This window comes from Acipenser ruthenus, chromosome 10 (assembly GCF_902713425.1).
Source record: "Acipenser ruthenus chromosome 10, fAciRut3.2 maternal haplotype, whole genome shotgun sequence".
NCBI classification, from domain to species: domain Eukaryota; kingdom Metazoa; phylum Chordata; class Actinopteri; order Acipenseriformes; family Acipenseridae; genus Acipenser; species Acipenser ruthenus.
In genome coordinates this window covers 11,043,554-11,070,585 of record NC_081198.1, presented here as the reverse complement: position 1 = coordinate 11,070,585, position 27,032 = coordinate 11,043,554, and the positions used below count along the sequence as shown (strand labels likewise).

General features: G+C 36.4%; 1 protein-coding gene across 5 annotated transcripts; it reads right to left on the bottom strand.

Moving 5' to 3' along the window:
- LOC117402071 (retinoic acid receptor RXR-gamma-B) lies at positions 1 to 24,015 on the bottom strand. 5 transcript variants are annotated; one of them, XM_059031720.1, is made up of 11 exons: positions 23,778 to 24,015; positions 11,142 to 11,296; positions 9,814 to 10,073; positions 7,192 to 7,339; positions 3,302 to 3,481; positions 2,802 to 2,962; positions 2,374 to 2,503; positions 2,020 to 2,152; positions 1,052 to 1,143; positions 579 to 684; positions 1 to 422 (listed from the first exon to the last, which is right to left on the bottom strand). In XM_059031720.1, the coding sequence occupies exons 2-11, from the start codon at positions 11,233 to 11,235 to the stop codon at positions 275 to 277; spliced, it is 1,452 nt and encodes a 483-aa protein (XP_058887703.1). In that variant the 5' UTR covers positions 11,236 to 11,296; positions 23,778 to 24,015; the 3' UTR covers positions 1 to 274. The 5 variants fall into 5 exon arrangements, with proteins under 5 accessions (XP_058887703.1, XP_033858823.3, XP_033858832.3 ...); XM_034002932.3 differs by lacking the exon at positions 11,142 to 11,296 and having other exon boundaries at positions 23,778 to 24,014; XM_034002941.3 differs by lacking the exon at positions 11,142 to 11,296 and having other exon boundaries at positions 9,814 to 10,059; positions 23,778 to 24,014.
- Positions 24,016 to 27,032: the final 3,017 nt, after the last annotated feature.

The window sequence follows — 27,032 nt, the reverse complement described above, 5'->3', positions numbered from 1 at the left end:
TCAGTTTATATATTTTTTTATTATTGAATAAAATTTGATATCATAAAGACAACTATTAATTAATACGCCAAAACTGGACAGAACTATTTACAAAAGCATTGTTTTACATTTCTATTAAACTCATTTTGACTGCTTACTTTTATCCTTTACAAATTTTCACACTAATAACTGTGCTTGGACGTGATACAAAATATGTAGTTTACAACTTCCAAATTGAACTTTTATTTTCCATTACATAGTCATCAAAATATTTACAAATAGAAGAGGCATCGTGTCATGTTATTTGGTGTGGTGCTTCAAGCATTTCCATAAGAAACGTGTCTATCGGGGTGTCTCCAATCAACTTGAAGAAGAAGAGGTGCTCTAAACATTTCAATCCAATTGATCGCAGTGCAGGCAGTCGAAGCAGAAGTTTGGCAAACCTATAAAAAAAAAAAGAAGATACCAAATCATTTTAAAAGGTTTCAACTAACAGTTTCCCATTCAAAAATAGGTCCTGAAAACATGATGTCTTGGTAACAAGGCATATGAGTGAAACAACTGATAGTCATCGATGAACGAAGGGGTAGACTGTTTACCTGCCAGGCTGCTCTGGGTATTTCTGTTTCGTATAAGCCTCAAGTGATGCATAAACCTTTTCCCTCATTCCTTCTACTTCCAGTGGGTTTGATAGGCCCTTCGCATCTGGAGGAACACAGATAGCAAAAAAAAAAAAAAAACTACTGCAAAATTAACAGTAACATTTTCATATTGTTTAATACCAGAGGTCTGGGAACAGTGTTCTTTGCTACTTGCGCGCGTGTTTCAAGCATGGAAAAACCTAAAAAAAAAATAGCTAAGAAAGCTCACTTTGTAACATTATGTGGTTTTGCTCCTTGCAAACACAATGGATAAGGGACTCATTGTGTAGATTTCTCTAAAGACAATCGAGGGACTCCATTTCAAAATCACAGTTCACATTCACGATATGTATGGGAGTAATTGCCAGTTATGAATATGTGTTTTTTTTTTTATTTTTTTTTTTATTTCAAATACATTTGTAGCATATTACCTGGATTATAAAGAACAATGGCTCGAAGGCATCCCAGTTCTGTTTTATCCATTTGCATGTCTTTCATTTTAGACACTAATTCTGTGAGAACTCTGAGGAAATAAAATGTATTCTTATGTCAACAGGGAACAACAAAGAATATGCAGAAATCTATAGAGATCTAATCTAAACTGTTTGGGGTTCAATATACTCCAATCCCATTTGTTTTTTTTTAACCCAATATTGCTGTAGCATACTAAAAGAAATATGAAACGCAACAGCATGTTGATGGCATGTTTACCATTACAGTCAGTAAACTTAGAGACACTGTAGCTCTACCAAGTTTCAAGTATGGATGCCTCCTTTACTAATGCACCCATTCCACCCTTAACATTCCAATGTGCCAACCTGCTTTGCTTGTGTATTATAAGAAATATGTAAACCCTATACACAAGAATAGCATCATTGTTTTTTTTAACTTGCTAAAATAAATAAGCCATTCCTTATTATTACAGAACAGTGGAAAATAAGGCTCTAACACTATTAACTAGCTGCTCTGACACCACTCAGAACAAGAACTCCACATCTATAGCCTGCAACTTAGTGCCAATTTTATGCTTCCAGAATAGTTTTACCCTTCCTTTCAAAATAATACTAATAATAATATTACAACTAGGACTACTACGACTACTAGCAGCAGTGTGGAGTAGTGGTTAGGGCTCTGGACTCTTGACCAGAGGGTTGTGGGTTCAATCCCAGGTGGAGGACACTGCTGCTGTACCCTTGAGCAAGGTACTTTACCTAGATTGCTCCAGTAAAAACCCAACTGTATAAATGGTTAATTGTATGTAAAAAACAATGTGATATCTTGTAACAATTGTAAGTCGCCCTGGATAAGGGCGTCTGCTAATAAATAATAATAATAATAATAATACTAACAATGATGACATCAGTAATAAAGCCACATTTGGAAAGTTTCTGTCACTAACCTGTCAAAAATGGATCCAACCCCAGCACTGTGGGCACTGCTTCGATGTACATGTAAACCAGTGGCAAGAAGGATGCCATCTTTAACAGATACTGACCGGTGTGAAAATGAGGCGATAAGCAATTCATTCCAACCTTAAATTAAATCAGGAATATCAGAAATGTTCAAATAGGCACATTTATTGTGTTTTTCTGTTTTCAGAAAACATTTTCGCTACAAGGAAAAGCACTGCATTGAAATAAATAATGTACTTTTCAGAGAAACAGATGAAAACTATAAACTATTGATATAAAAAGTGCATTGAAATGTATCTGCGTGAGCTTGCACATACATGATATTTCTGAAGTGTTTGTACCTGCCCTCAGCAGAATGACTTGATCATCCAGAGGCAGCTCTGAGAAGTGAGGGATTCTTTTAGCCCATTCCACCAGAGTGAAGAGCTGTTTGTCTGCTGCTTGGCAAATGTTGGTAACTGGATCATTAAACTGGAAAAGGAGAAGAGAACTGAATATGGAACATGCACAAATAAGGCACATAATGCAGTACAAACACAGTAGTACGGCTACAATGTATTACACTTTATTTTAAGTGAATGCAATTACACTGTAGTTAGTGTACAGTAGTTACTATTGTACAAAATGTCAGTAGTGTAAAGATCTTCTGCATGATACCTCTTTCAGCACTAAGTAATCTAACATTACACAATGAGAACCCCAAATGCAGTGCATTTTGAAGAATATATTCCAAACATTTATTAGGTTCAAATTAAATTACAGGACATACAGAATTGTCTGTACTGGCATCCACATAGATTTCCGTCTTTGGTTCAACTGCAAGTTCTGCATCCAGGATTTTATCCACAGGCATTTCATCACTGTAGCTGCTTGTTGACTCCACCTCATTATCACTCTTTTCTCTGCCTCTTTGCCTTTCCTCCTGTACAGCTGAAAATAGAATGGACAAATAACATTCTGGAAAACAGCCATTTTTCGTTAAGTACATGGAAAACTACATAGCTCATGTAATTCAATATGTTAGCGTAACATTATTCAGCAGGTTTCATTCGACTTTATGAAGCCAGATGAGTTAATTCTATAGCGTGATGCTCTTTGGCCATTGCTGTATTTACAAGCATACTTGTGCACTAGATGGTATCAACATTAAGCAAAAATCATTACAGCAAGAATATTAATCGTCTTTATTACCCTGAATAAAGTAAGAGAAGCCCAGTTCCAACTTGAGCAGAATTGTACTTCTTAATGAGATTATAACATAAACCGCACCTTCTCTCTTCATTCCCATTGCCAGACACTTCTGATAGCGGCAGTACTGGCAGCGATTGCGCTGTCGCTTGTCAACCATGCAATCCTTGCTGTCCCGACACGTGTATGTAAGGTCTTTCCTGATAGTCCTCTTGAAGAACCCTTTGCATCCTTCACAGCTGTACACGCCATAGTGCTTCCCTGTAAATACGTTTAAAAAAAAAAAAAAAAAAGTTTGGTACTGGGGTAACTTTTATAATATTAGTCACAAATGCTACCTTAATTTCCACCATTAAGGCAACCGACAATGGAAAATTATTAAATTTAAAACAAATACCCTTTTCATATTTTAGATTTTTATATTTTAAAAACAGCACATTAATAGACAGTGATATTCCTGGTGAACAAATGACAATTGTGTTTTTGTCCTGTTGAAAAAAGAAGCTTTAATAATCAAACTGAAACAGTATAATTTGATTAAACTCTTTTTACTCAAATATTGATATCTTTATCTTCAAGAAAAACAAAGCAGTAGATTGAGTAACAAGGCAAGTCAGTTTTATAGTGTTCACTTTATTTACTTTCTACTTCTGTTGTTCAGTTTAATTTTCTCTGATGCTTCTTTTTTGTGCAATATTCTTATTGGTTTACTCCTATTGCCTGCACTCTGAATGATGGCTTCTCTGTGTTGCTATGTAAGTTTTGGTTGTCAGTGAATTAGCGCCAGACGTCAATATTTAAACTAGGTTAATTGACTACTTTTAAAAGTAACGTCTTCGATTTGAAAGGTACAATCTAAAGTAAGGATATGATATTCTCAGAGGCGATTTCAAATCATCTCTATACACACTCATATGCTCTTTTGCAGGCAGCAGGGATTTCGCTGTCGCTCGTCACTCTCGTAATTGGCGAATGTTTTTTGAAAGTGACGACAAAAAAAAGTGGAATCGTCACTAGTGACGATCGTTTCTGTTTGTACTATAAAGTCACACACGACGTCTCTTTCTTCAAAAGAAGGGATCGCTAAACCATAGAATCACTGCTGCTGATCAGATCAGCGCCTCGGCCTCATCGATTCATTGACTCTGCAACTTCTCATCCCTTGGTAGGCGACGTCAGCCATTCAGCGCCTCAGTTTCATATTGCGCAAATATAACCTCGTATCCCTTACACCCGACATTACTTCTGGAAGAATAAGTAAACAGCTTCGGCAGTGACTGTTGAAATATAGGTTATTATAGTTGTGCTTAAAAATACTGTGTGCAGAAGATTTGTGAAACGAAAACGCATCATTAACTAAGAAAAAAAAAGTCGCCTACAGTAACGTTATAAAATATGTGAAATGTGTCTTTTCTATGACCAAAAAGGCTAAAATTCAGGGCCAAAATTATTCCGTATGTGTTAAGCACCAACTGACCATTTCGCCAGTAGGCCTATAACGAGCATGAAAAAATTATATACAGTGTATGTGGTTTTATACAGCACTGTATATCTACAATACATCTTGCATTGAGAAAACACCACTGGAATCAGAATAAAGGAAATTATTATGTAATACAGTTCATGTGCAGCATGGTTTTAAGTAGCATTTTCAAAACCATATTATGTGCAGTATTAAAATAAGTTAAAAACATAACAAATCCACAAAACCAACTAAATACATAGTGTATATTTGACATTTTATTTGTAGTGTTCTGTGTAACACGGGCCATCGTTTAACCTGAAGCAGATATATGCGTTTATCATATTATCAACAACACCAACGTGTGTTGTGAAAATAAAGCAACAATTGTTTTGAAAACTGTCCAAAATATTTACTTGGTGGCTAAGAATGAAAAATGTCAAGATAAAAATGCCATTTTTTATATGGAAATTGTCAAAATAAAAGGGGAAGCTGGAAGAATTTACCAGTCAAGACAACGGCATTTACTACTACTATTAAACTGTATCTGTTGGTAATGTGGTTTCTTCTAGCAGTTTTCAAACTGGGGTACACGTACCCCTGGCGGTACTCGAGAAAAATTCTGAAATGTCAGACAACGCATTTTATTTAGTACCACTTACCAATCTATTGCAAACTTCTGTCATGTAATCAACGTTTAATCGCTAACACCAGACTGACGCGCTGTGACAGCGTTCAGTGCACACATGGCTAATTTACATATTAAATATGTACATTTTAAATAAGCCCTGTTGTTTAAATGTAATATAAACAGTTGGGCGGTTACTGCAGTTTGTCTGGGATACAAAAAATACATTTTAAAAAACGAAACGCCTAGTCTTTAACTCATTTTATTTCCTGTGTGCGTTCATGCCTGCAAGTCGGTATTTATTTGTTTCAATGACCCGATTAAAGTTTATTGTAACTTAAATACTACTGGTTCATTTCAAAATACAGAATGTATGGCCAGTCAGAAACCGCAGTATTGTCATGCGGTCTAGTTTGACATGCCGTTACGTCTGATGTGAGAGTAGTAAGGGTTTTTAGCTTTCAATTCAGTGAAAAAATGTGGATTGTTTGCTCAATACTAGTACATTATTAGCAAAGGGCGATCAAGACGAAATACCATCAAAGATTAAAAACGCCAAAAATGTCTAGCGACTGAAGCTCTCTCCAATTTCCCTGCCATCATCAGTGATTTGTGTGGTAACAAGCAGGGACATCCATCACACTGATACTCGGTAAGCGTTTTATTATTCTTTTTTAATTAGCATCAGTACTGTACGTTTTAGTCACCAATAATTTAAAAATGCCAGTAATATGTTTTCGTATTGGTCAGCTGTAGAAATGCGTGGATAGTGAACTTTTCTTTGCCTTCTTTTCTATAACTTTATCATCAATATAAATACATGATTGCGGTAAACTTGTGCGCGCGAATTAAAAAACAAAACTGTTAGCCAATACTGTAAAATGTCGCAGAAGAAAATCCACTCGTTTTTTCAGCAAGAGTGAAATAGAACAAACAGAATAAGTTGTAGAAGATGAAGACTTGGATTCGGAACACCAGAAAAAAAAGAACAAACAAAGCTCACATGTGTCAGATAACAGAAAAAGAAAACAAGCTGCAAAGTTTTAGCCTTATTGCAAAGGCTTATATATAATATTCTAACACTGTTTCTTTTTCTTTTTATTGTAAAAAGACATACATGGTATAAGTAATTCATAATGCATTCTGTGTCTGTATGTAGCTTTTCAGGGCAAATAAATCTGGTTCTTGAGTTTTAATGTTCTAAAACTTTACAGCTGTAAATTACCTATTTATTTAAACTGTAGAGCATTATTAAAATGGTTTAATTAAATAATTGTTTTGGTCAATACAGTGACTTAATGTATACAATAAAAACAGGACTCATAACACCCTTGAAAACTTGAGCTGTGCGCCAGTAGTGACTACTGATCTGGAGTGACTAATGTTTTTAGAAAGGATTAGTCACTAGTGACTACAAAAATCTAGAACCCAGGGGAAACCCTGGCTGGCAGTCGCAGAGAGTGGCTACATATAAGATGGATTGGTGACTGAGCTCCCCTCGCACCCTCCAGGGCCAGGCTGAGCAACACTGCAAAGCACTGAGGGACAGCTAGCACTCCTCATGGCTCTGCTGTATGCCCTCTGTGGGTAAAGACAGGTCTTCAGCCCCAAATGCATTTACTTCAGCACCTCACATTCATCTTAACCTTTAGTAAAGTTTATCATGGTGCAGTTGCATGCCGTTGTTCAGTTTCCTTGCTATTATACTATGCATTTATTCTGCTTAACCATGGTACTAGCAGTGCTTTACCATACTAATATTTAATTATGCTGTCCTCTTATTACGCTTTACTATATTTTGCCAATTGCAATGAAATGCCACAGTAAACTTTAACAAGGGATAGTACCAAACAGAAATCCAGATCTGTAAAAACAGATTACCTGAGGACCGATCTCCACAGATCGCACATATGTGTTTGGATAGGGATCCCGGGCTTGTACACGGATAGCTGCTAAGGCTTCCAATTCCAGAAAGTCCTGGAGGGGGCTTGATATCTTCTGTACTGCTCACATTGCTCATTGAGCTCATCTGAAAAACAATTGATATAGTTAGCTTGCTACCAACATTTTACACAATGACCTTACTTTCTTGTGTAGTAGAATAAGATGAAGAATAATATGGTGCGGTAGGAAGAATGAGTTATATAATGGCATATTACTGTTGGTTTGAAATACATTTAATAAACACTGGAATGCACTTGTAGAATACACTACTCATTAGTTCAATCTTTACAGTTTTATTATAAACTATATTTGTATTATGCAGTTATCAACAGTGTATTTCCACTACACTCTGAAACACTGTAATAGAATCTGATGTTTAAAACCAGTCTGCTTTGACAGCTGCAGTTCCACTTTCTCCCACCAGAGGTCAGCAGATTCAGAATTCCTTACTGCAGCCCTGTGGGAATAAGCTGTTTTGCCCTGAATCTTTTTAGTCAAAAGAAATAATATGTGAATGTGTAGTTGGATAGCTAACGGAGGTGACCATAAAACAGTCAGTTGTGCCTGCTTCATCACATCTAATTTTTTAAGTAAGAATGGCATCAAAAATCTTAACCCCACAGACTGAGGAAACAAAGGTGTCAAAAATACAGTAAACACCAGTCTAGACTCCAGTGACTATGTTAATGAAGACATGAATAACCCTGAAATAATGACACCATGACTCAAATGGGAGAATACATTATTAATACTGCATATTATTATATATACAATTTTTTTCACTTAGAAAAATGCTTCGGATAATTCAACCCAGCTTTTTAGAATTTCTTGTTAGGACAAGCAAGGTCATCTGCTGATTCACAATGAAACAATGTATAGTCATGTGGAGAGCAGCCAAATGGGAGTTAACATCAGTGTCCAAGATGGTTCTGTGATCATGGTAGAAAGACCCAAGAATATCAACTGTCAACCGGCGTCTGCGAGAGGTGAACTGAGGTTACGCAGTTAAGAAACTATTACTATAGATCGCAAACAAGTACAAGAGGTTATACACCTTCCTTTGTGGTGGTCCTGCTTTTGAACAATGTATTTTTAAATGCCTTCAATAATTAAGACATTCCTCTTCTGTGTTCAGAAGAAATGAAACTGAGCAGGGCTCCCGAGTGGCGCATCCAGTAAAGGCGCTCCTCGCAGGATGTGCCCTATAGCCTGGAGATCGCAGGTTCGAATCCAGGCTATGTCACAGCTGACCGTGACCGAGAGTTCCTAGGGGGCGGCGCACAATTGGCTGAGCGCTGCCCGGGTAGGGAGGGCTTAGGTCGGCAGGGGAATCCACGGCTCACCGCGCATCAGCGACCCCTGTGGCCGATAGGGCGCCTGTGGCTCTGCAGCGGAGCCGCCAAATCTGTGTTGTCCTCCGGCACTATAGGTCTGGTGGCATTGCTGTGGATCTGCAGTGCGAAAAATGATGGCTTGGAATGAGCACGTTTCGGAGGACGCGTGTTCCAGCCTCCGTTTCCCGAGTCGGCGGGGGGGTTGCGAGCGGTGAGCCGGGGATACAGATAATAATTGGGCATGCTAAATTGGGGTGAAAACCGGGGTAAAAATAATTGGCGACGACTAAATTTAAAAAAATAAATAAATAAATAAAAAAAAGAAATGAAACTGAGCATAAATTAGAAGATATATTTAGAGCTCTGTTCTTCCTGTTAAAAGCAATGATAGTCGGAACAGCAACCTACATTTGGTTCCATTAACTGGCAAGCAACAGATTCCCAAAGGTCCAAGCTGTCACTCTTTATTACTGAGAATACAAGCAAGATGCTCTCCTTTGAGCTTACGGCTCAGAATGTCAATTCCTACCATTGAGCAATGGTGATAACACTCCATGAATGAAAAGAGAGCGCATGTGGTGATGTTAAAATATCAGTATAACCTGCACACTTTGCAACACAATAATATAAAACAAAAACACACCGTCTTAAACTATTGATGGACGCTCATGTTTAACACAACAAAAAGCAGGCACATACAGCTCTGGCCAAAGGTTTTGCATCACCCTATATAATTAACTGATTTTGCTTCATAAAGTCAAATGAAACCTGCTGAATAATGTTACGTCAACATATTGAATTACATGCCGCGTTGTAGTTTTCCATATACTTTTTGAAATCTAACTTTGCAATATAATTTTGTTCTGTAGTTTCTTTGATTCCATGGTTTATATATATATATATATATATATATATATATATATATATATATATATATATATATATATATATATATATAATTTTTTTTATTATGTCTCAATCCTAAAATTCTAGGCAATGCAAAACCTTTGGATCTCACAGTTACAGAAATCACACATTTTTAAAGCAACAGTCAAATACACAACCTTGAAGCAAAAATAATACAGACTTATAAATGTCCCTTAAATAAAAGGGGAAAGCATGTGTCTTTGTTTAACATGTAGGTAACTGCACTATCAAGTCACAGAAATGACAGATTTTAAGAGCTTATTGCCCAGAAAAATTTCAGTTGAAATGTGGCACCTACCTGTGGACTATTTAAAGCCCCATAATTCATGCCAGGTGTGGATGGTAGTGAGACAGACGGCGACCCTAAGGACGGTGTTATAACTGAATATGGAGAGGCTAATCCATTGATAGGTGATCCTAGTGTGTTCATTGGGGATGTGAACGACCTTGAATTGTTGCTTGATGTACTGATCACTGATGGATGCCCAACCATGGTATTCATTGCACACTGTGATGGAGGACAGTTTATAGATGTGTGGTTAACCTGCACAGAAGAATCTGAAATCAGAACAGAACATTTGGGTTTCAGTTGATACCAATGTTGCAGTGTTAAACACAGGCGGCAGAACCCAATCAAGTTGTCTAAACCCACATTATTTCCCAGCTCCCTAATGCTGACACTTTTTTTGTTTGGTAAGTCCTTATAAAAAAAAATAAAAAAAATGTATTTATAGCAATTTTAGGAAGGGCACCACAGAATAGAAAATATATAGCTGGACTGCAATTTCTTGAAGAAAATTACTGTAAGGATAATAAGCTGCCAATAGTGAAGTGGGGTCAACCATGCTAGTAGATCAAAACATTCTTCAGTATGATATGTAAAGCAATGTCCAATCTCCAATACTTGTATACATGAATGACAGCGTGACATTTAGATAGGCAAACACATTTACAGAATCTGTCAATCAAGGTGGTAATGTGACATGACATTTTAATTCTGTAATGTCAAATCATCAGGGCTGTTCACCACCGCACAAACATTTCCTTCAATGCAAACTGAGAGGTTTTAAAGCTTATTACATTGGTGCATTTGCTATTAATAATCATGACATAACTATCTTAGGAATAAATATTGAGAACACTTATGTAACAGACCCACCTAATAATAACCTGTTTATAACATATATATATAAAAATCAGATTTACTTTCTAATTGCTATCTTTAACTGCTGAAAACATAATAAATCTCTGAATTTGTGGAATAGAGATACTGATCAATAGCAATAGTGATCAGAAAGTCTCCCCGACAGTTGCATTAATGAATCTACTGTAGGAAATCTTGCAAAAACTGAAAAAGGATACAAGAACAATGTAGTCCTTGGTTTTTTTTTTTTTAGTGCCACGAGTTTCTACTGTATAAACAGAGACAGAGGTTACACAACATTACTGCATGCAGGATCTATTGCCTGCATGTCCAGTTTGAGCGCATTAACAATTTAAATTGAATAAAACAACTAGTTGTCCATTTTGACTTCTCACTCAAAAAAACATAAATTTTATCTAATATTAGACATTATTCTATTGAAAACAAAAGAAAAAGTAGCAGAGCTCTTTATATTTACTCACTTTCAGAGCCCATCGGAAGCATCATGAAGGGATGGCGAGTCCCATACATGTTTAGTCTTGTTACAGGTTCTTCTGCTGTTTCTTTTCCAGCCATGCTCTAGTGTTTCAGTAGTGATCACATCCCTGAACAGTATCTCTCAGCACAGAGGGGATGGCTGCTCAAATAAAGGTATTCTGTTAAAACCAAACACAGGCAGCCCCCCCTCTGTGGCAATGTTGCACTGTGATTGAGCTTAGTGACTGAGCCTCTGCTGTCATGCGTGTCTTTGCCACACAAACGCAGATACGCACACACACACCCACACTGCACTCTGGCGACACACAGCAACCTAACACTGTGCAAAGTCTAACGACCAAGCTTCTGTATTGCTCAGAATGTCTTGAATTTCTTCTCTTCACATGCCTACAGGCGGTTATAGGGATTAATTTACTTTCATTCTCTTCCTTTTAATACTCAAGCACTGCCGCTATTCTTACAGAGTTGGTAAGTTGTTTAACAGTTTCAGACATAACACTGATTTCCAAACAGAAAAATGACCTTTGGCCAGTAGTATCATAACTCAAAGGTCAGACTCCCTCTTATCGCAAACTTTGTGTACCAAGTTTAAAGGCAATTGGCTCAAGTACCAACCCAAGGGCTGCAGAGCACAACTCCGGCAGCTTTAAAAATTAATTGAACATAGGCACACTGTAGAAATGCACATGCTAGCAAAGTTAAAATTGAAAAATAATCCTCATACATTACCATTAAAACGTGTTTCATTAAAGCAATTCCTTCCAGAAAACAGCACTGTTTCACATGGCACTTTGTCACATAGTAAAAACAGGCTTCTACTGAGATGTTAAACCACCATACACACTGTACTGTTAAAACCTTTTTAAGGGTAACTTCAGTCACAAATGTGTATCTTTTTCAGTAACTAATTTTCCATGCTTCAGTTTTAATCTTTGCCTATGCAAATGCTTCAGACTTACGTTGCATTTGTTTCTACAATGCTGAATAGATTTGTATACAGAAGCGTGTTACAACATATTTCTTCATAAATTTGTTTCAGTTAGCTTGTGTTCAGAAAATCAATATAAGTGACTCTGTTTCAGAAACCCAATAGACATTGTAATAGATTAACTAAACTACTATACTAGCTAACATTCAGACAATGTATTCAAGTACTATATGCAGTAGTACTGTAGTTGTATTCCTGCTATATTAACAACAACAGGAGGAGGACCCCATTGTGAAACTGATACTGTCCTAAGTCTATTGCTGGCTCTTCAATTCTGTTCTGAGAATATCAGCGTTTGAAATGATTCTTTTTAACTGCTGGCTGACACTGATTAGCATAATGTAGTGAATACCGTACTGCTACATATGTCCTTAATATTATCATGTGTGGTTTTAATACTCATGGTCATAACCATTGGATCACTTTTAATGTTAATACATAGCTTACATTACTATTTTTTCTAACAGGACTATGGGCCACATTAGATGGATTTCCAATGGAGTGTACCGTGACAGTCAGAATACATTCGTACACGTCTAAATGAGATTGATGTCTAATCAGCTGTGACACTAAATCCTCTTATCCCTTCATAAGCACCTCTAGCCAGTTTATCAACCGAGAGGCCAGCTGTCTAGGGAGAGGGAGACATTTCCAAACGTCTGTGATTGAAGACATTAAAAGGAACCAGAATAAACTGAGCCACTAGAACCGCTGCTACACGCTGGAAAGTACTGAAACGTTTTCACTGGTAGTACAGCTTTAAGGTTTTAAAATAGTTTTGACACATTTAATAAGGTTGCTGCTTTATAAAAACTCCTAGCCCTCCAGTAAAATGCCCTCTGAATAAACACAAACGCCATGCGCATCCCACAGTGTTATTGGCAGAGACTGGGCTCAAACTGCTCCTACTTCCTTGAGCAAGAGTTTTCAAAAATAACATGACAGTAAAAACATGCTACATAAACTAACATGGACATTTGCAAGTGTCAACATGACCTAGCTCTTGTATCACCACGGAAAATACGCAAAAAACCTTGCAGAAATAGAAACTGCTTGCAAGTTTTCTTTTTTTTTTTCATTAAGAATGCATTGATCAATGCTACTGGTCTGCTGCATTGACAGAATCACAGATGATTCTTGTGGTGATCATTTTTTTAAAATATATTTTATTCAAGCCTAATAATTTATAATAATATACAGAACAGAATCACCAAATAACCAGCACCCTCTTTCCATTGACATTGCAACAGCCCCTTCAGCAGCATCTCAACCACCCTGTCTTGGGTGTGCGGTCAGCTCTCGGAAGACTACTTTGTTGTGGGACGGAAGCAGAACCCCGAGACAAATGAAGTCACTTACTGTAAGCACAACAAACCCATTGTTTCTATTCTGGCTTTCCAAAAATCCCAGCTTTTGAAATGCAGTCAGTAATAAAAGGTCAATTGTTGATCAATAAAAAATGACTGAGTTTAAGCATGAGTGAATCAGACATACAGGTAAACAGCAGCTTGATGCTGGATATCCATGAAGGAGATTATATTGGCAGAAATGACATTCCCATTTGATCACTGACTGTGAACCAGTAAACCCTGTTCTTCACTGCTGAACGGCAGAAATACTGTATATTATCAATAAAGAAACACCTGACTATACAGCTGCTTCACTATTAACCAAACACCTCTCAATTTCATGAATTAATTTACAGATCTTTCTGCCTGCAGCTTCTATAATTTCTATGTAAAATTCCTATTCATCGTTTACAGCAAAACGCCCTTCGGGTTCTTTTAGGGTGCACTGAAATTTTTTTACTTGATTGTCTGTTCACAAGCAGAACTAAGGCAGCTGTATTCATGGTGTGTTCTTATCCAGATCCCAATCTGGGGGATAAACCAAACAGATCATGAATAGTAACACTTACAAAATACAACATTCCTGTTCAGGAGGGGGAATCTACTTCAACTCCAAAAGACTGCATCCTTAGTGTGTGCAAACACCTACTACTGTAGCAACCCAGGGCAACTCCCATCTGCCTGGGCAGGTTCTGAGGAATCACTGCAGATCATTGCTGCATGCATGGCCATCCCATTCACTGGTACACACCCCTACCATTTCTGGTCATGTGATGGATTTTATTATCTATAAATCCCACCTGTTGCTTGTCTTTCTCTGGAACTTATAACTCTATACTGCTGGTGTTCTCCCTCAGGAGTCAAGGAATACAATGCTGGACTGTGAAGCCAATATCTGGTCTTCATCATCCAGAAACCAAAAGGTCTCATAACTAAAATATGGCAGCCATATTAGGTGACATACCAAATAAAACTACTGTTACATTTTGTCTACCAGACTAAAAAAATCCGATATGATGTGTTGAAAGATCGTCAGAGGATTTAGAGGGGTACATACTATGAAAAATTCTTAAGCTAAATTCCTTTAAGTTGCTATTTTTTCAAGAAATGTATCGCTCACATGCCCACACACTAGCTGTCTTTCCCTGAATTAACTGTGGACACATATTGCCTACAACAAAAGATAGCACTGTCTGTTACATACAGGAACTGCAGCTCAATCTGTTAAAATTTATTAGCAGTTAACACTTAATGAAATCCAACGGTGGTGAACAATGATATCAATGATTCAGCTGATGGACTCACATGAATAATGGATTTACTGGTGTAACACATTTATCAAAATCATCATTTTTTGTTACAAATCAACTCTGTTAAATCACAGTGTACCCATGCTTTGTTTCTAACATGAGTCAACTGTTACTGCAATAAATGACTTTGTCATAGCACTGCTTTACAAGATGTGGGACTAATTCAATAATTGGACAATTCAAAGACAAATGCAGTTTTCATTACTGGGTAGTAATTGGCTACACCTGCCTGTAGCTGGCTTAAGGGCTTGTGCACATTCTGTAATTAGATTCGGTAATCAGACAGAGGTGTTCACATGGCCAGATAAATCCCCAGAGGTGTTTTTTTTTTTTTTTTTTGGCCGAGGCTAGGATAATTGGCAATATGGAAGACCATAGGAGAAACTTTGCTTACAGAAGCAGAGATGGATACTCCCAGTCCTCAATAAAAATGTTCCATGACTTCTATTTTCCATGCTGTCTCTCCTAACCAGTGAATAAATACAGAGGAAACAAGTATGTGCTTAAATTAATGAAACATGGAAGCAAGCCCCTTTGAAAACAGTGTGATCCAACTCTTACTGGTCTTGTCTAATGTCACAAACCTGTCCAACACATTTTGGAACAGATCCATGCAAAAACCCTACTTTAATGAAGAAAATACTGTAGCCTCCTGTTCACTGTACTGTATTGAGGAGGACAAATGCACAGATTAAGCCAAGTGAGGATCCAGCTGGGCTCTCCGCCATTGATAGCTATAATTACATTCAGAGTACAGATCTGTTGGCATTTATCAGAATGAATCCCTTTGGGAGAAGTTCCTTATTTTGGAATCCTGCCAAACTAGAGCAGTTTCATTGTAAACAATACATTACTGCAAAAGGAACCCATTCATTTACCTCTTAATTACCAACAGGCAAGGAATTGCAGAAACGCTTTTAATTAATTGGCTATTAGGGCAGAGACATTGAAGTGCCTCATTGTCTTTTTTGAGGACTCTGAGTTATTGTAATGCAGACATGACTTCATGCACCTGATTATGTACGGATAGCTAGCAAACAGAAAAACATATTATTATAAATATACCTACACAGTAACATTAGTTTAATTTTAAAATAAACCAGCATTTGGTAAATATTCACATACGTTTTCTAAAAGGTGCGTTTACCTACATCTGTCTACCTGCACGCATCAACATCTGAATACACTGACTGTACAATATGAAATCCGTATCTATTGCTACAGAACGGTATAGCTTAGCCATGTAACTTTATTTGAAAATGTATTAAATAACTTGATATTCATTTGATAAACTTGTTCTGGACTGTCATTAGTTTATTTAATTCATCAAAACAGAAATAAAAACTATTCTGGAAACATGGTTCTTCAATCCCGAGTAGAAAAATAAAAGAAAGCATTAATATTATTTGAATTACTGCCGCCCTTGAATATGCGCCACACTCAGATATCAGATTTGTAATAAACGCCGCACTCAATAATGAAACATGGAACTTTTTTTCCCTACCCCAGCTCAGATAAATGCAGCATTTTTAATGGAACCCAAACAGAAAAAGAACACCATAGGTATGCAGCACTAGGTACTGATACTGGTGTAGGAGTAAATACAGCAGCACTAAAATACACACACACACACACACACACATATATATATATATATATATATATATATATGAATGTGAACTTATTTTCAAACTAGGTACTTTGGAGCCATTTGGAATGAACATTGTATTCTGAGGTCATCATCATCATCATCAACATTCTGGAATTTTGTTTAAAAGACTACTTGTTTGTTTTTTATCAACTTCTTAAAGCACTGTTTTTTTGTATTCAGCCGATGAAGGACTTGTAGTCCAAAACGTCCTAATAATTGATTTGTAATCAATTATTCTACCTTTTTAAGTACCTGAAATATCCTTTTCTTTTTTCTTATTGATCATTTTGGTACACAGCAGTTTTCCTTTTTCTCAAACTTATATATATATATATATATATATATATATATATGAATTAGCATGAGAAGTAATACATTTTAGTTGTAATGCAGGAGCTGTATGATTATTACAGTTTCTTAAATGCCTTTTTGTTTTGGTTGTATGCACAGTATTTTGAGAGACGCTGGAGAATCCTGATCCAGACAGGAAGTTCGGAGAGTGGAGGGTGTGGCGTTTTGGAGTGTCAATGGGGATCAGAAGCTAGGTAGCTCTCGCTGTGGCGTTGCTGTTTCAGGGATAGCCACGGGATGAACTCATCTTCCTCACCGAAGCCCTGCCTGAATCAGGAGACCGTGAGCATTTAGTTGTCTTGCTGATTGAAGAGAAAGAAACACACTGTATATTAAAGAGTTAAGAAAATAAGAACGTTTACAAACGAGAGGCCATTCGGCCCATCTTGCTCGTTTGGTTGTAGCTTATTGATCCCAGAATCTTATCAAGCAGCTTCTTGAAGGATCCCAGGGTGTCAGCTTCAACAACAGTTCAGCCCTGCGACTTAGAAACTGCTGTAAGAAAAGAACTGGAAAATAAACCAACCTCCTCGGTGTTGAATTGATATTCTCTTGTTATTATTTCCCTCTCCATGCTACACTGGTATGTGACCTCACCTAGTCAAACACTGATCTGATCTGCGAGCTCTACAGCTCAGTTTAAAGTTGTAGGACTTCACCATACTGATCAAGCTGTATCTGCAGAAATAAACTTCAATATACACCTCCCTCAAATACCGTAAAAAAAACGTAGTAAGAAATTGCGCCTTTCAAAAGCCACAGCCCTTGAATAAACGCTGCAGCGTTTTTCTTAGCAATTTAAAATAAATGCAGTGGTGTTAATTCAAAGTAATACGGTGTATGGACATGGTCTGTATTGTGTATATCAATAAAAATCATGATTTTACCAACTGTCAAAACCACGTTGTAGTTGCCAACTTGCCTAGTTACAACATCAATGAATTGTAATGATCACTTTTGCTCATGCCCCACCAAATATCCTTTATGATCCAACACAGGAATTTATATTTATAGAAAGCAATTTAAATAGTCCCAGCTGGTGATCCAAGTGCAGAAAAAAAAAAAAAAACATGAAATCACATTCCCTTTGATTTAGAAAGAGAGTATTTACCCTGCATTAGTCACATCCATGCTGTTGGTGACAAAGCACAAGGAAAAGAGAAAACCCTTGAGCTAAAGCAAAATAAAAAAAGAATCAAATAAGGAACCCAGAAGGAAAAGAGCTCAGTACATATTGAAGAGAAGTATCAGACAGCATAACAAACAGGGGCTTTACACAAGCACAACACAGAACAACCAGCTGGAGAAGAGCACAGAAAGAAACAGGGTCAGGAAACACACATGCAGACTTCTTCCCAGGAATAAAAAGGTAGCAGAGATACTGTATAAGCAAATAAAACAGAAATACCTGAAGAATGTAAATGATTAAATTTACAATATATATATAAACGTGACTTGTAAATTGTGACACAATGACCACAGCCCCCCTAAATGGCTGTGTGTACAGTAATGTAACTTTGATGTAGTGACACACATTACATGGTATTGTAATGATTATTATTAAAACTAGCGTGATCAACCAACAATATCATAGTGTCAAATTTAATGACCTAAACGGTGCCGATCACCATAAAATATATAACCTGATTTTTTTTTTTTTTTTTTTTTACAGTCCTTATTTTACTGTATTTTAATGTATGCTGTGATGTTAATAAATGGGTTAATAAATTACCTCTGGAAGGAAACCCCAGCAGGATTCATTTTGAGTTAAAGGGTTGATGGTATTTAGAACTGCTGTCTTTCACCAGCATCAGTTATGGATTTCTATTTTTATTTTAAATTGATTCTTTACTATTTATTAGACATTTTCTAATTCCCTGCGCTAAAAAGACATCCCCTGCCTGTCCTAGTTGGGATTAAATCTACATGTAGAGTATACAAATCAACAAAGTGAAAAGAAGATTAAGATAATTCCTGCCCAGGCTTAGCAGCTCATTCAGCTCCTGGTGGGGCTCAGAAACGGTTAGATGCACCAAAGCTTAAAGAGTAACTAGTAAGGTTCTGAAAAATATAGTGGTAAACGTCAACATGTGTTGCTACAACTGTTTAAATAATGTACATGTGATTTTTCAGTATGGCCGCTCTAGTGCACTGGGGTTTGAGATCTGTGCTCTAAATCGCTGCAGGAAGAGCGATTAAAAAAAATAAAAATAAAACATATCAACTGCTCTGGCTTTTCTTTTCCATACCACACCACATCATGGATCGTTATTGTTACTTGTTTGACAATGTGGGCAATACTCTTTACACAATCAGTGCACCAGAGTAGCCATTTTGAAAACAGACTTTAAAGTTATAAGTGTAAAAAGTTGTCAGGATGTTAACAATGAAAAGAAGAATTACAGGTACGTTATTGTTGTAGCAACACATGGGGACGTGTAACACTATATTTTTAGGAACCCCGCTACTTACTCTTCAAACTGACCATACAAATGAAGGAATTACGATGTCTAAAGGGGAAGAGTACAAGGTAACATTTACATCACATAGAAAATTCTCCCTTGGTCCTTATGAACAGCTTGATATAAAGACTACCACGTCATCACGATCTCAGTCAGTCACTTTCAATTTGTAGACCATCTGAAGATCTACCTCTAAATACTACTACCTAAATACTTCTTTAATAAAAACTCATTAAGTACCAAATACATTTTATTTTTTTTAAAAAAAAAATCAGAACACAAGCTTTATTTATGTAATTTGATATATTACATTTAGACTTAACTTTTGCACTTAATGCTCCAAAAAATTACAAAGTAGCCTGTCTTCAAATGAGGACAAGGTCTCTTAATGGGTTAAGAGCAGAAAGTTAGCCATAAATACAATGAATCTGCTATAAAAAATAAAAACAAAAAATCATAATATGTATATATTTAAAATCCTACCATTATAAATACATTTCAGTAACAAAAAGCAGATACTACAGCATAGCTGTACTGTTAAAAGATTGTTTGACCTGAAATGTAGGCTTTTTGCATGTAATGATAACAGGATTACTTACAGTGAATGTATCCTGTAGCTCCACTGAGTTTCTCATTAGGAGTTGAACACTTAGGGTGCCATATGTCAGTATGAACCAACACAAAGGGACAAGTACACTCACTGAGCAGAGCGTTGCAACCAGTGATTGGGCACAACAAAGTGGATGAGGGTGGATGGAGAGAGAAAAGTCTGTACCTGTTGCTGGATTAGAGAGATTATCTTCAGATCAGTCCAAGAGGAATTGTTTATTGCAACAGATCAGATTATGTTGTCTCTGGCCCTGTTTTAAAACAGTGCTTATCTGAGTGCTAAATTCAGCACTTCATTTTCACCAATGCTTTAAGGCTTGTAAAACATGAACTAATGTATAACAGAAATGCTTTCTACAATACCTGTAGCACAGAGTGAGGAGTTGCATTTCAGTTTTAATAAACTGTCAAATTACACTGAGTGTGAAGACAGCAGCAGATGGGTATAAAATATGATTTACATTAAACACACTATACTGTTATACAAGTAACATCATCTGTTGTTTAATTATTTCAGCAGTGTTTAATGGATCTGAATCTGGTTGTGGGATGTACAATTTTCCATCTTGGACCAATGTACCCAGGTCTTATTTATTGAAAATAACATAAACAATATTGGTAACATTGTGGTCTGTTAATTCGTAAATCAACATAAAGTCAACATATTTATTAGGAATGGATTCTTAAAAATAATGTGTGACGACAATGTTAATTACAAAACTCAGAAGGTCCCGTACAGTACGTGCAAGGACTTAAAAATGTGCCTTCTTTGTGTGAGTTCTTTGTTAATAGTGCTGGCCTGGGACAAATACCCAAATATTAGAACAAACATTTCTTGACATGTATTCAAAGGCGTGTCTGCCAAAAATGACACAGCTGATAGAAATTAGAAACACCTACGACAAAATGTTTTGCCTTGCACTGATTTACCGCCTTGCCAGAATTTGCGCAACAGTTTCTAAAATGGCAAGTGAAAAAAGAGCTCTGTTTGATGTGTGGGATTAATAAAACAAACAAAAAAGAGGATTAACCAGCTCCTCTTGACCCTTTCTTTGAAAAATTCTCGACAGCAAGAAGTAAACAGTCCAGATTAGGATGCACACACATACTGCAGAGAGCTCTACATTGAACTGCTGATGGTGCTTCACATTTTGGAAGCTAGTCAGAATCAGTTTAATTTAAACTACTAGATGGCATCCTTTGTTTTGTAGTTAATTCACTTGGATAAACTAACGCCTTCACAACCTATTCTAACTTGTGGGATGTTTTTATTACAGCGTTACATATAATGTCTTAGATTACATTTTGCAAATAAACGAATATTCGAATACCGGTCTGAATTTAGAGCAGATATCCAGACATGACAATACCATGTTCATCCCAACGCTAAGAGTTAGTAGTTCAAGTTGTGTAATTTGAAGTTTTTTGTTCCTCTAATAGCTAACAATCTCCCAGTTCCCAGTCTTCACCTCTAACCTGTATGATACACTCCCTAATATGTTACAGCACCACAAATACACACAATTGTTCTGGAGAGAATCCAGTCTACATCACTGTTGAATCAATTCAATGCGCTACAGTAATACGAAGGTGTAATGTGGATGTCAGCACTGAAGAAGTGCATTAGAACTGCAATATGAGCTGCCTACTGACCTGTCTTCCTTAAGATCACTTGCAAAATAGAGCGATTTGAATACCTAAGAGACAACATAGGCATTGTGTACCTTTACTAAGAGTGTGTTCATGAAGACTTGAGTTGAGGTAAGTGACAGAAATGCTCTGAGAACAGCATCTCACACACATGTATGCAGTGGTAAGGCTGAACTTGAGGAGCATTGGGTTCCCCTGGAGACAGACACAAAGCACTCCTTCTGCTGCTTGGAGAGTCATCTAATAACCTGAACAGTTTAAATTAATTTTTGCACATGGCATAAACCCTTGTTGTGTTAACAAACATAGCAGTTCCAGGTTATGTGTATTTGTGTCATCACACTGTAAATAACTCTGAACTATCAATGTAATAATTAACTTCATTATACGTGTCCTTATTTAAACAAACAGGGTACAACGGCCGTTTTTCCCCCTGTATTGTACCTCAGACAAAGAGTTGCATTTATAAAATTTTATGTAAATGCCTACATGTGTTTTTGCCTTACCATAGCTGTGCAGCACTAAAAGACACAAACATAATACAATTAACTCGTTGATGCAATACCCTGGGGCTAATCGTGACATTACATACATCGAAGATCGCTTGACTGGGCAAACACTCAACAATTTACAAAGTTTATTAATGATGACATTAGGCTGCTTTTGGACGTTGGAGATGAGCAATATACTATGTGAGGTTAACATGGTAAAAATTATTATCTGGTTCTAAATTAACTATGTGTTAGTCTGGCATTGTACCAAACATCCAGTAAAAGGGTAACTAGTCTAGATTTTATTCCTCAACTGTCCTTCAGTCCTTTCAGCTTCTCTCTCCGCCTGCATGCTCTAAACTATTTCCTCATATTATTACCACAGATATTCTGCCGTTTCCAAGGCAGATTCTGTTTTAAATTTCGTCTCTGCTCAACACTTATGAATGACATCAGCTCAGTCAAAACCAAAAAATATTATTTTTGGCAACTGAAATATGTACAGCTGTCCATAGAGTCAGTTAAGCTAGTTATTTATATGAGCAGCTTTCACTCCTGGTCCTTGAGTACAGTACTCAATGATTTTTGTTTTAACCTGGACTAAATATGGTTTAAAAATGCATGGCTTACAGTAATGAGATTGATTTCTCTAGGGTCTACAGTATGTTCATCACCAGACAACAATGCAAATTAAAAAGTGAAATGGTCAGAACAAAAACTGTGCCGGTTGGGGGTACTTAAGGACCAGGGTTGAAACCCACTGCTTATCAATTGGTTCGATATCAGGACCCATTGCTAATGACAGCGAACTATAAATCCAATAGGCTCTCAAAAGAAGGAAATCGCTGACAGTAACACCAGCAAAGTTCATGGTCTCTCTCTATAAATGTAACTTAACCCAACAAACAAATTCTATGGACTAATTTTCTATTACAAAAACCTGATTTACTGCAATAAACTGTAGGTCACAATAACAAAAGTAAACGGCGGCTTACAGTTACAAGCGTACTGTGGTCCCTTCGTGTAGGTTACATGTTTTCAGTTACAAGAATTAAAACAGGAGCACATATAAAATACCCATATTAATTAAAGTGCCTTTTGTTACCCTACTATCATAATATAACCCCATTCACTCCAGTTGACGACAGCACTAAAGAATGCGATACAATCCACAGAATCGAATACTATTTTCACAGACTAAATGCAATTTATAATTGTTTCATCTTTAACCTCGTTTCAGCTGGTGCATTTCCCCAAAAAGGTAAAACATTGCTACAAGTCAAAATCCAATTGGAATGCACGCAAAGCAAAGGTGAACTTTCTCCTCAGTTCTGGTCGCAGATACTAACTATCGCATTTCATTCCAGACTAATAAATAGCGTCTGCAAACAGTTTACTACGCGGACTCAGACACGCTAGGGGAAAAAAGGCCATAAATTACATAAACAGTAATTAAAGTGCCAACCCCTGACCCTGTCTGAGAGCGAGAATTTCAATCACCTGACTTAACACTGGCACAAACGTCTTGTCAATAAAGAAGACAAGTGCTAACTAAATAGAAAACAACAATCAGATTTATATCCAGTCTAAAGTCCTACGATGGAATTCAGTTTACCCAATCGTTAAAGGAACTCACAAAATAGGCTTTGCCATACAGCATATGCATACACTCACCAAAGAGTATCGTGCAACAGAATAGGCGATAAATAATGTTTTGACTTTAAAAAAAAAAAAAACAACAACAAAAAAAAACACTTACTGAGATGCAGAAACGATTCATTATTATCCATAGTGTATGAGTTGCTGCTGTGTTGTTTTCTTAGGGTTGTTGTACAAGCAACGCCGTCACAGACAGCATCTCCCTCTGAATTCCTCGCTGGCCGACTGAACTCTCACTACTCCAGCACAACTGGCGCACAGAGGGGCCTCGCTAAGGGGGTGGCGAAAGATGAGATTTTCTCATTGACAGCAGAATTCCATGGGCTCCAAGTTACTCAGTCATTCACCACTATAGCTGACTTTCTGCAAAAATGAACGAACGATAAATATTGTACTTATATTTGCGTCTATTTTCTTAAAATATTTTTTATTAATCGTGATGCAAAACGAATATATATATATATATATATATATATATATATATATATATATATATATATATATATATATATATATATATATAATTTCGTAATTACCAATAAGCTGGACCAACATTTTTTAAAAACTTCAGCTCTCAAAACCAGAGCCTTGCTGATATGAAGACTCTTCTAATAGAAAAAGTGTACAATACCAACATGTCGGATAAAAGGGAAACATTCTGAATTCACAGACTTAAGACTGTAGTTCCCCATGGACTGAACCTGGAAGCAATGCATTATTTTAGCGTTGAACTCCATCTCAAAATAGTCTGCCAGTATTCTTAGTTTAGAACATTTTCTGTAAATCACAGTGCAACTTAAACATCAGTCTACTTGTATTTCACAATGCTGAAACATTGCAGCTAATTATTAAAATAGTGAGTTTTCAGTTTATCAGTTACTTTTCTTCTTCGTTATATAAATAGGTATTTTACATCAATTACATTGTAGATTATAGCTGTATTTCTTTTCATTTCACTAGTTGTTAAACAGTTAAGTAAAAAAGTTGCGTTTCTTAATACAATTTATTGATAATGATTGCATAGTGTGCTGTTTTTTTGGTTTTTTTTTTTTTTAACAAATAACAATAACAAACATATTTACTTCATTTGCATTAGTAGTATATATTTTAAAACGCCGTGTTTGAGGTTAAAAGAGACATCAGCCTATTATGTTTGTTTGCGAGTTAGAAGTTCTGATTGTATGTCTGGAGACCCCTTGGAGCTCCCCTGGCTCTTTCCGCGGAGTGAGGGGTCATTTCAGGGTGAGCTCTCGGTACCTCAGAAGGTTATACAGGAGTCACCAGCATTCCCAATCTTGAACTCTGTTTGGGAGACTCTGCTACTGTTGGGGATGACCACTCACCCAGCTCGTCAATCTAATGGAAAAGACATCTCGGCTCCCACCCTTGTAAAGACGCACCATAAAGGAGCACAGGAGGATGCTAACACGGATGAATGGCTTTTTTTCCAACTCATTCCACACTACTCAGACCTTTTCATGTCTCCCCTTTTAAATAATGTAAATTCATGAAAGTCAAAGAAAAGGGCTAAAATGGCAATTTATCAACCTGTTCCTTTTATCTCCTAATGGAGGCACATGGTCTAGGGACATAACCCTGGTTTTGTTTTCTTCTCATACTATTTTAACTGCTAATGGGTGTGTAAAACAAGCTTTCTATGCTTGTCTTAGACTTTTCATTTTACACCAATGTTTCATTCTCCTTGTGTGACTATTTTCCATAATAATAAATAAATATGTTTTTCCCACAGCCAAACACTTCACGTTCAATTTAGGTCTGAATATATAAGTGTTGTGCTAATCTAACCTAGTGGTATTGAATTACTAAATGTATGTGAGTCATTTAAATTGATAATAAAAACAGGAATAATAATAATAATAAAAAAAAAAAAGAAACCTGTATATTGTTCTGGAAATTCTAATGTACCCAATACATGTTAATGACGTGTAGAAATAATAATAATTAAACTACAACAATTCAGTTTAAAACATTATATCTAAATAATAACATTTAGAGAATTGTTGTAAATACAAAAAAAAAAAAAAAAAAAAAAAAACTACCTCTTTGCTGCTTTAAAAATCTCAAAGAAATGAAAAAGACAATATTGCAATATATTTAGCAAACCGAACATGACAATAGCTCCAGATTATTCAATATACTCTGGTTACCATACCTCCATCAGCATCCATCACCACCTAAAACCCCAAGACCCTCCCCCTCAGTTATGTGAATGAAACTAACCTCCTGCAGAAATCCTTTTGTATTCAAACTAGCCAACCAAACAATTACCTCTGCACTAATCCCTCATCCAACAATAAAAACCGAACCACCTGTCAACTCATCCTACCACAGAGGCAACTGTATCACTTTACAGAGTATCAAAACTCTGCTCTTTTGCTGGCAATAACATTTTGCTGTACTCTGTTTTAAAATGGCCTATGTCTTTTGAACATGGCAGTGATTACAAGCAGCAGAAGCAATCATATAGTTTTTGTCACTAGATTATAACCTTTTTTTATTACATGGCTTGGAACTGGCTTATATAAATATATTATACCTCAGATCACAAGATGGCCTCATGTCCAGTTGACATTAGCTGCTAGATTCACTCCCTGGTTGTCAGTTTTCTCTTCAATAATGACTTAGCAAACCAGCTGTTATACCCTAAACATGTCTATTTATCACAATTAGGCTATTTGTAATTCCTTTCAATGTCTGGATGGGAAAGATCATTTGCTGTTAGTCCTAATGGATAGATCTTACATTTGGAAATTTAGAATAAGAGGACGCTGTTTAAAGATAACAGTTTCAGTGACCTTCTCAGGGGGAAAGTATTGGTTTAAATAAAAAAAAACAAAATCTAAGTTAAAACAAGTGCAATTAACTACTTACAAATGTGTAATTGCAAGTATAATACAATCTGTAAATTAAAATAACCACTGAACTATAGCTAGATAGATAGACAGACTGATAGATAGATAGATAGATAGATAGATAGATAATGCTGAAATCAAGAAAAAAGTTATAAAAATACAGCCCCTCCAATCTAGAAATAGGGTTTTGTTTTAAATGGTAAATAATCAGTGACATCATTTGGGAATGGGTCCATTGCAAATCCCTTATTATGAAGTGACTCTTACACCATACCTTCTGTTCACCATAATGTAACGCTAAACAAAGAAACACTCACTATTAAAACAACTCCAAACATTTGCCAAAAAATAAAAAAATAAAAATCCCAACATAATTATTTTTTTTCTGTTTATCAACAAAACATGTAGTAAACACCTTCAACAGATCCATAGCTTTTGCCTCAGGCAACATAATCACTTTCTTGTGCCCATCAAGACTGTCA

Excerpts from the sequence above, each read along its gene's own strand:
- LOC117402071 (XM_059031720.1), bottom strand. The coding sequence starts at position 11,235 with ATGGCTGGAAAAGAAACAGCAGAAGAACCTGTAACAAGACTAAACATG. Across the intron at positions 2,963-3,301 it reads AATGGGAATGAAGAGAGAAG|CTGTACAGGAGGAAAGGCAA; the intron begins GTGCGGTTTATG and ends TTCTATTTTCAG. Across the intron at positions 1,144-2,019 it reads GTTGGATCCATTTTTGACAG|AGTTCTCACAGAATTAGTGT; the intron begins GTTAGTGACAGA and ends TTATTTCCTCAG.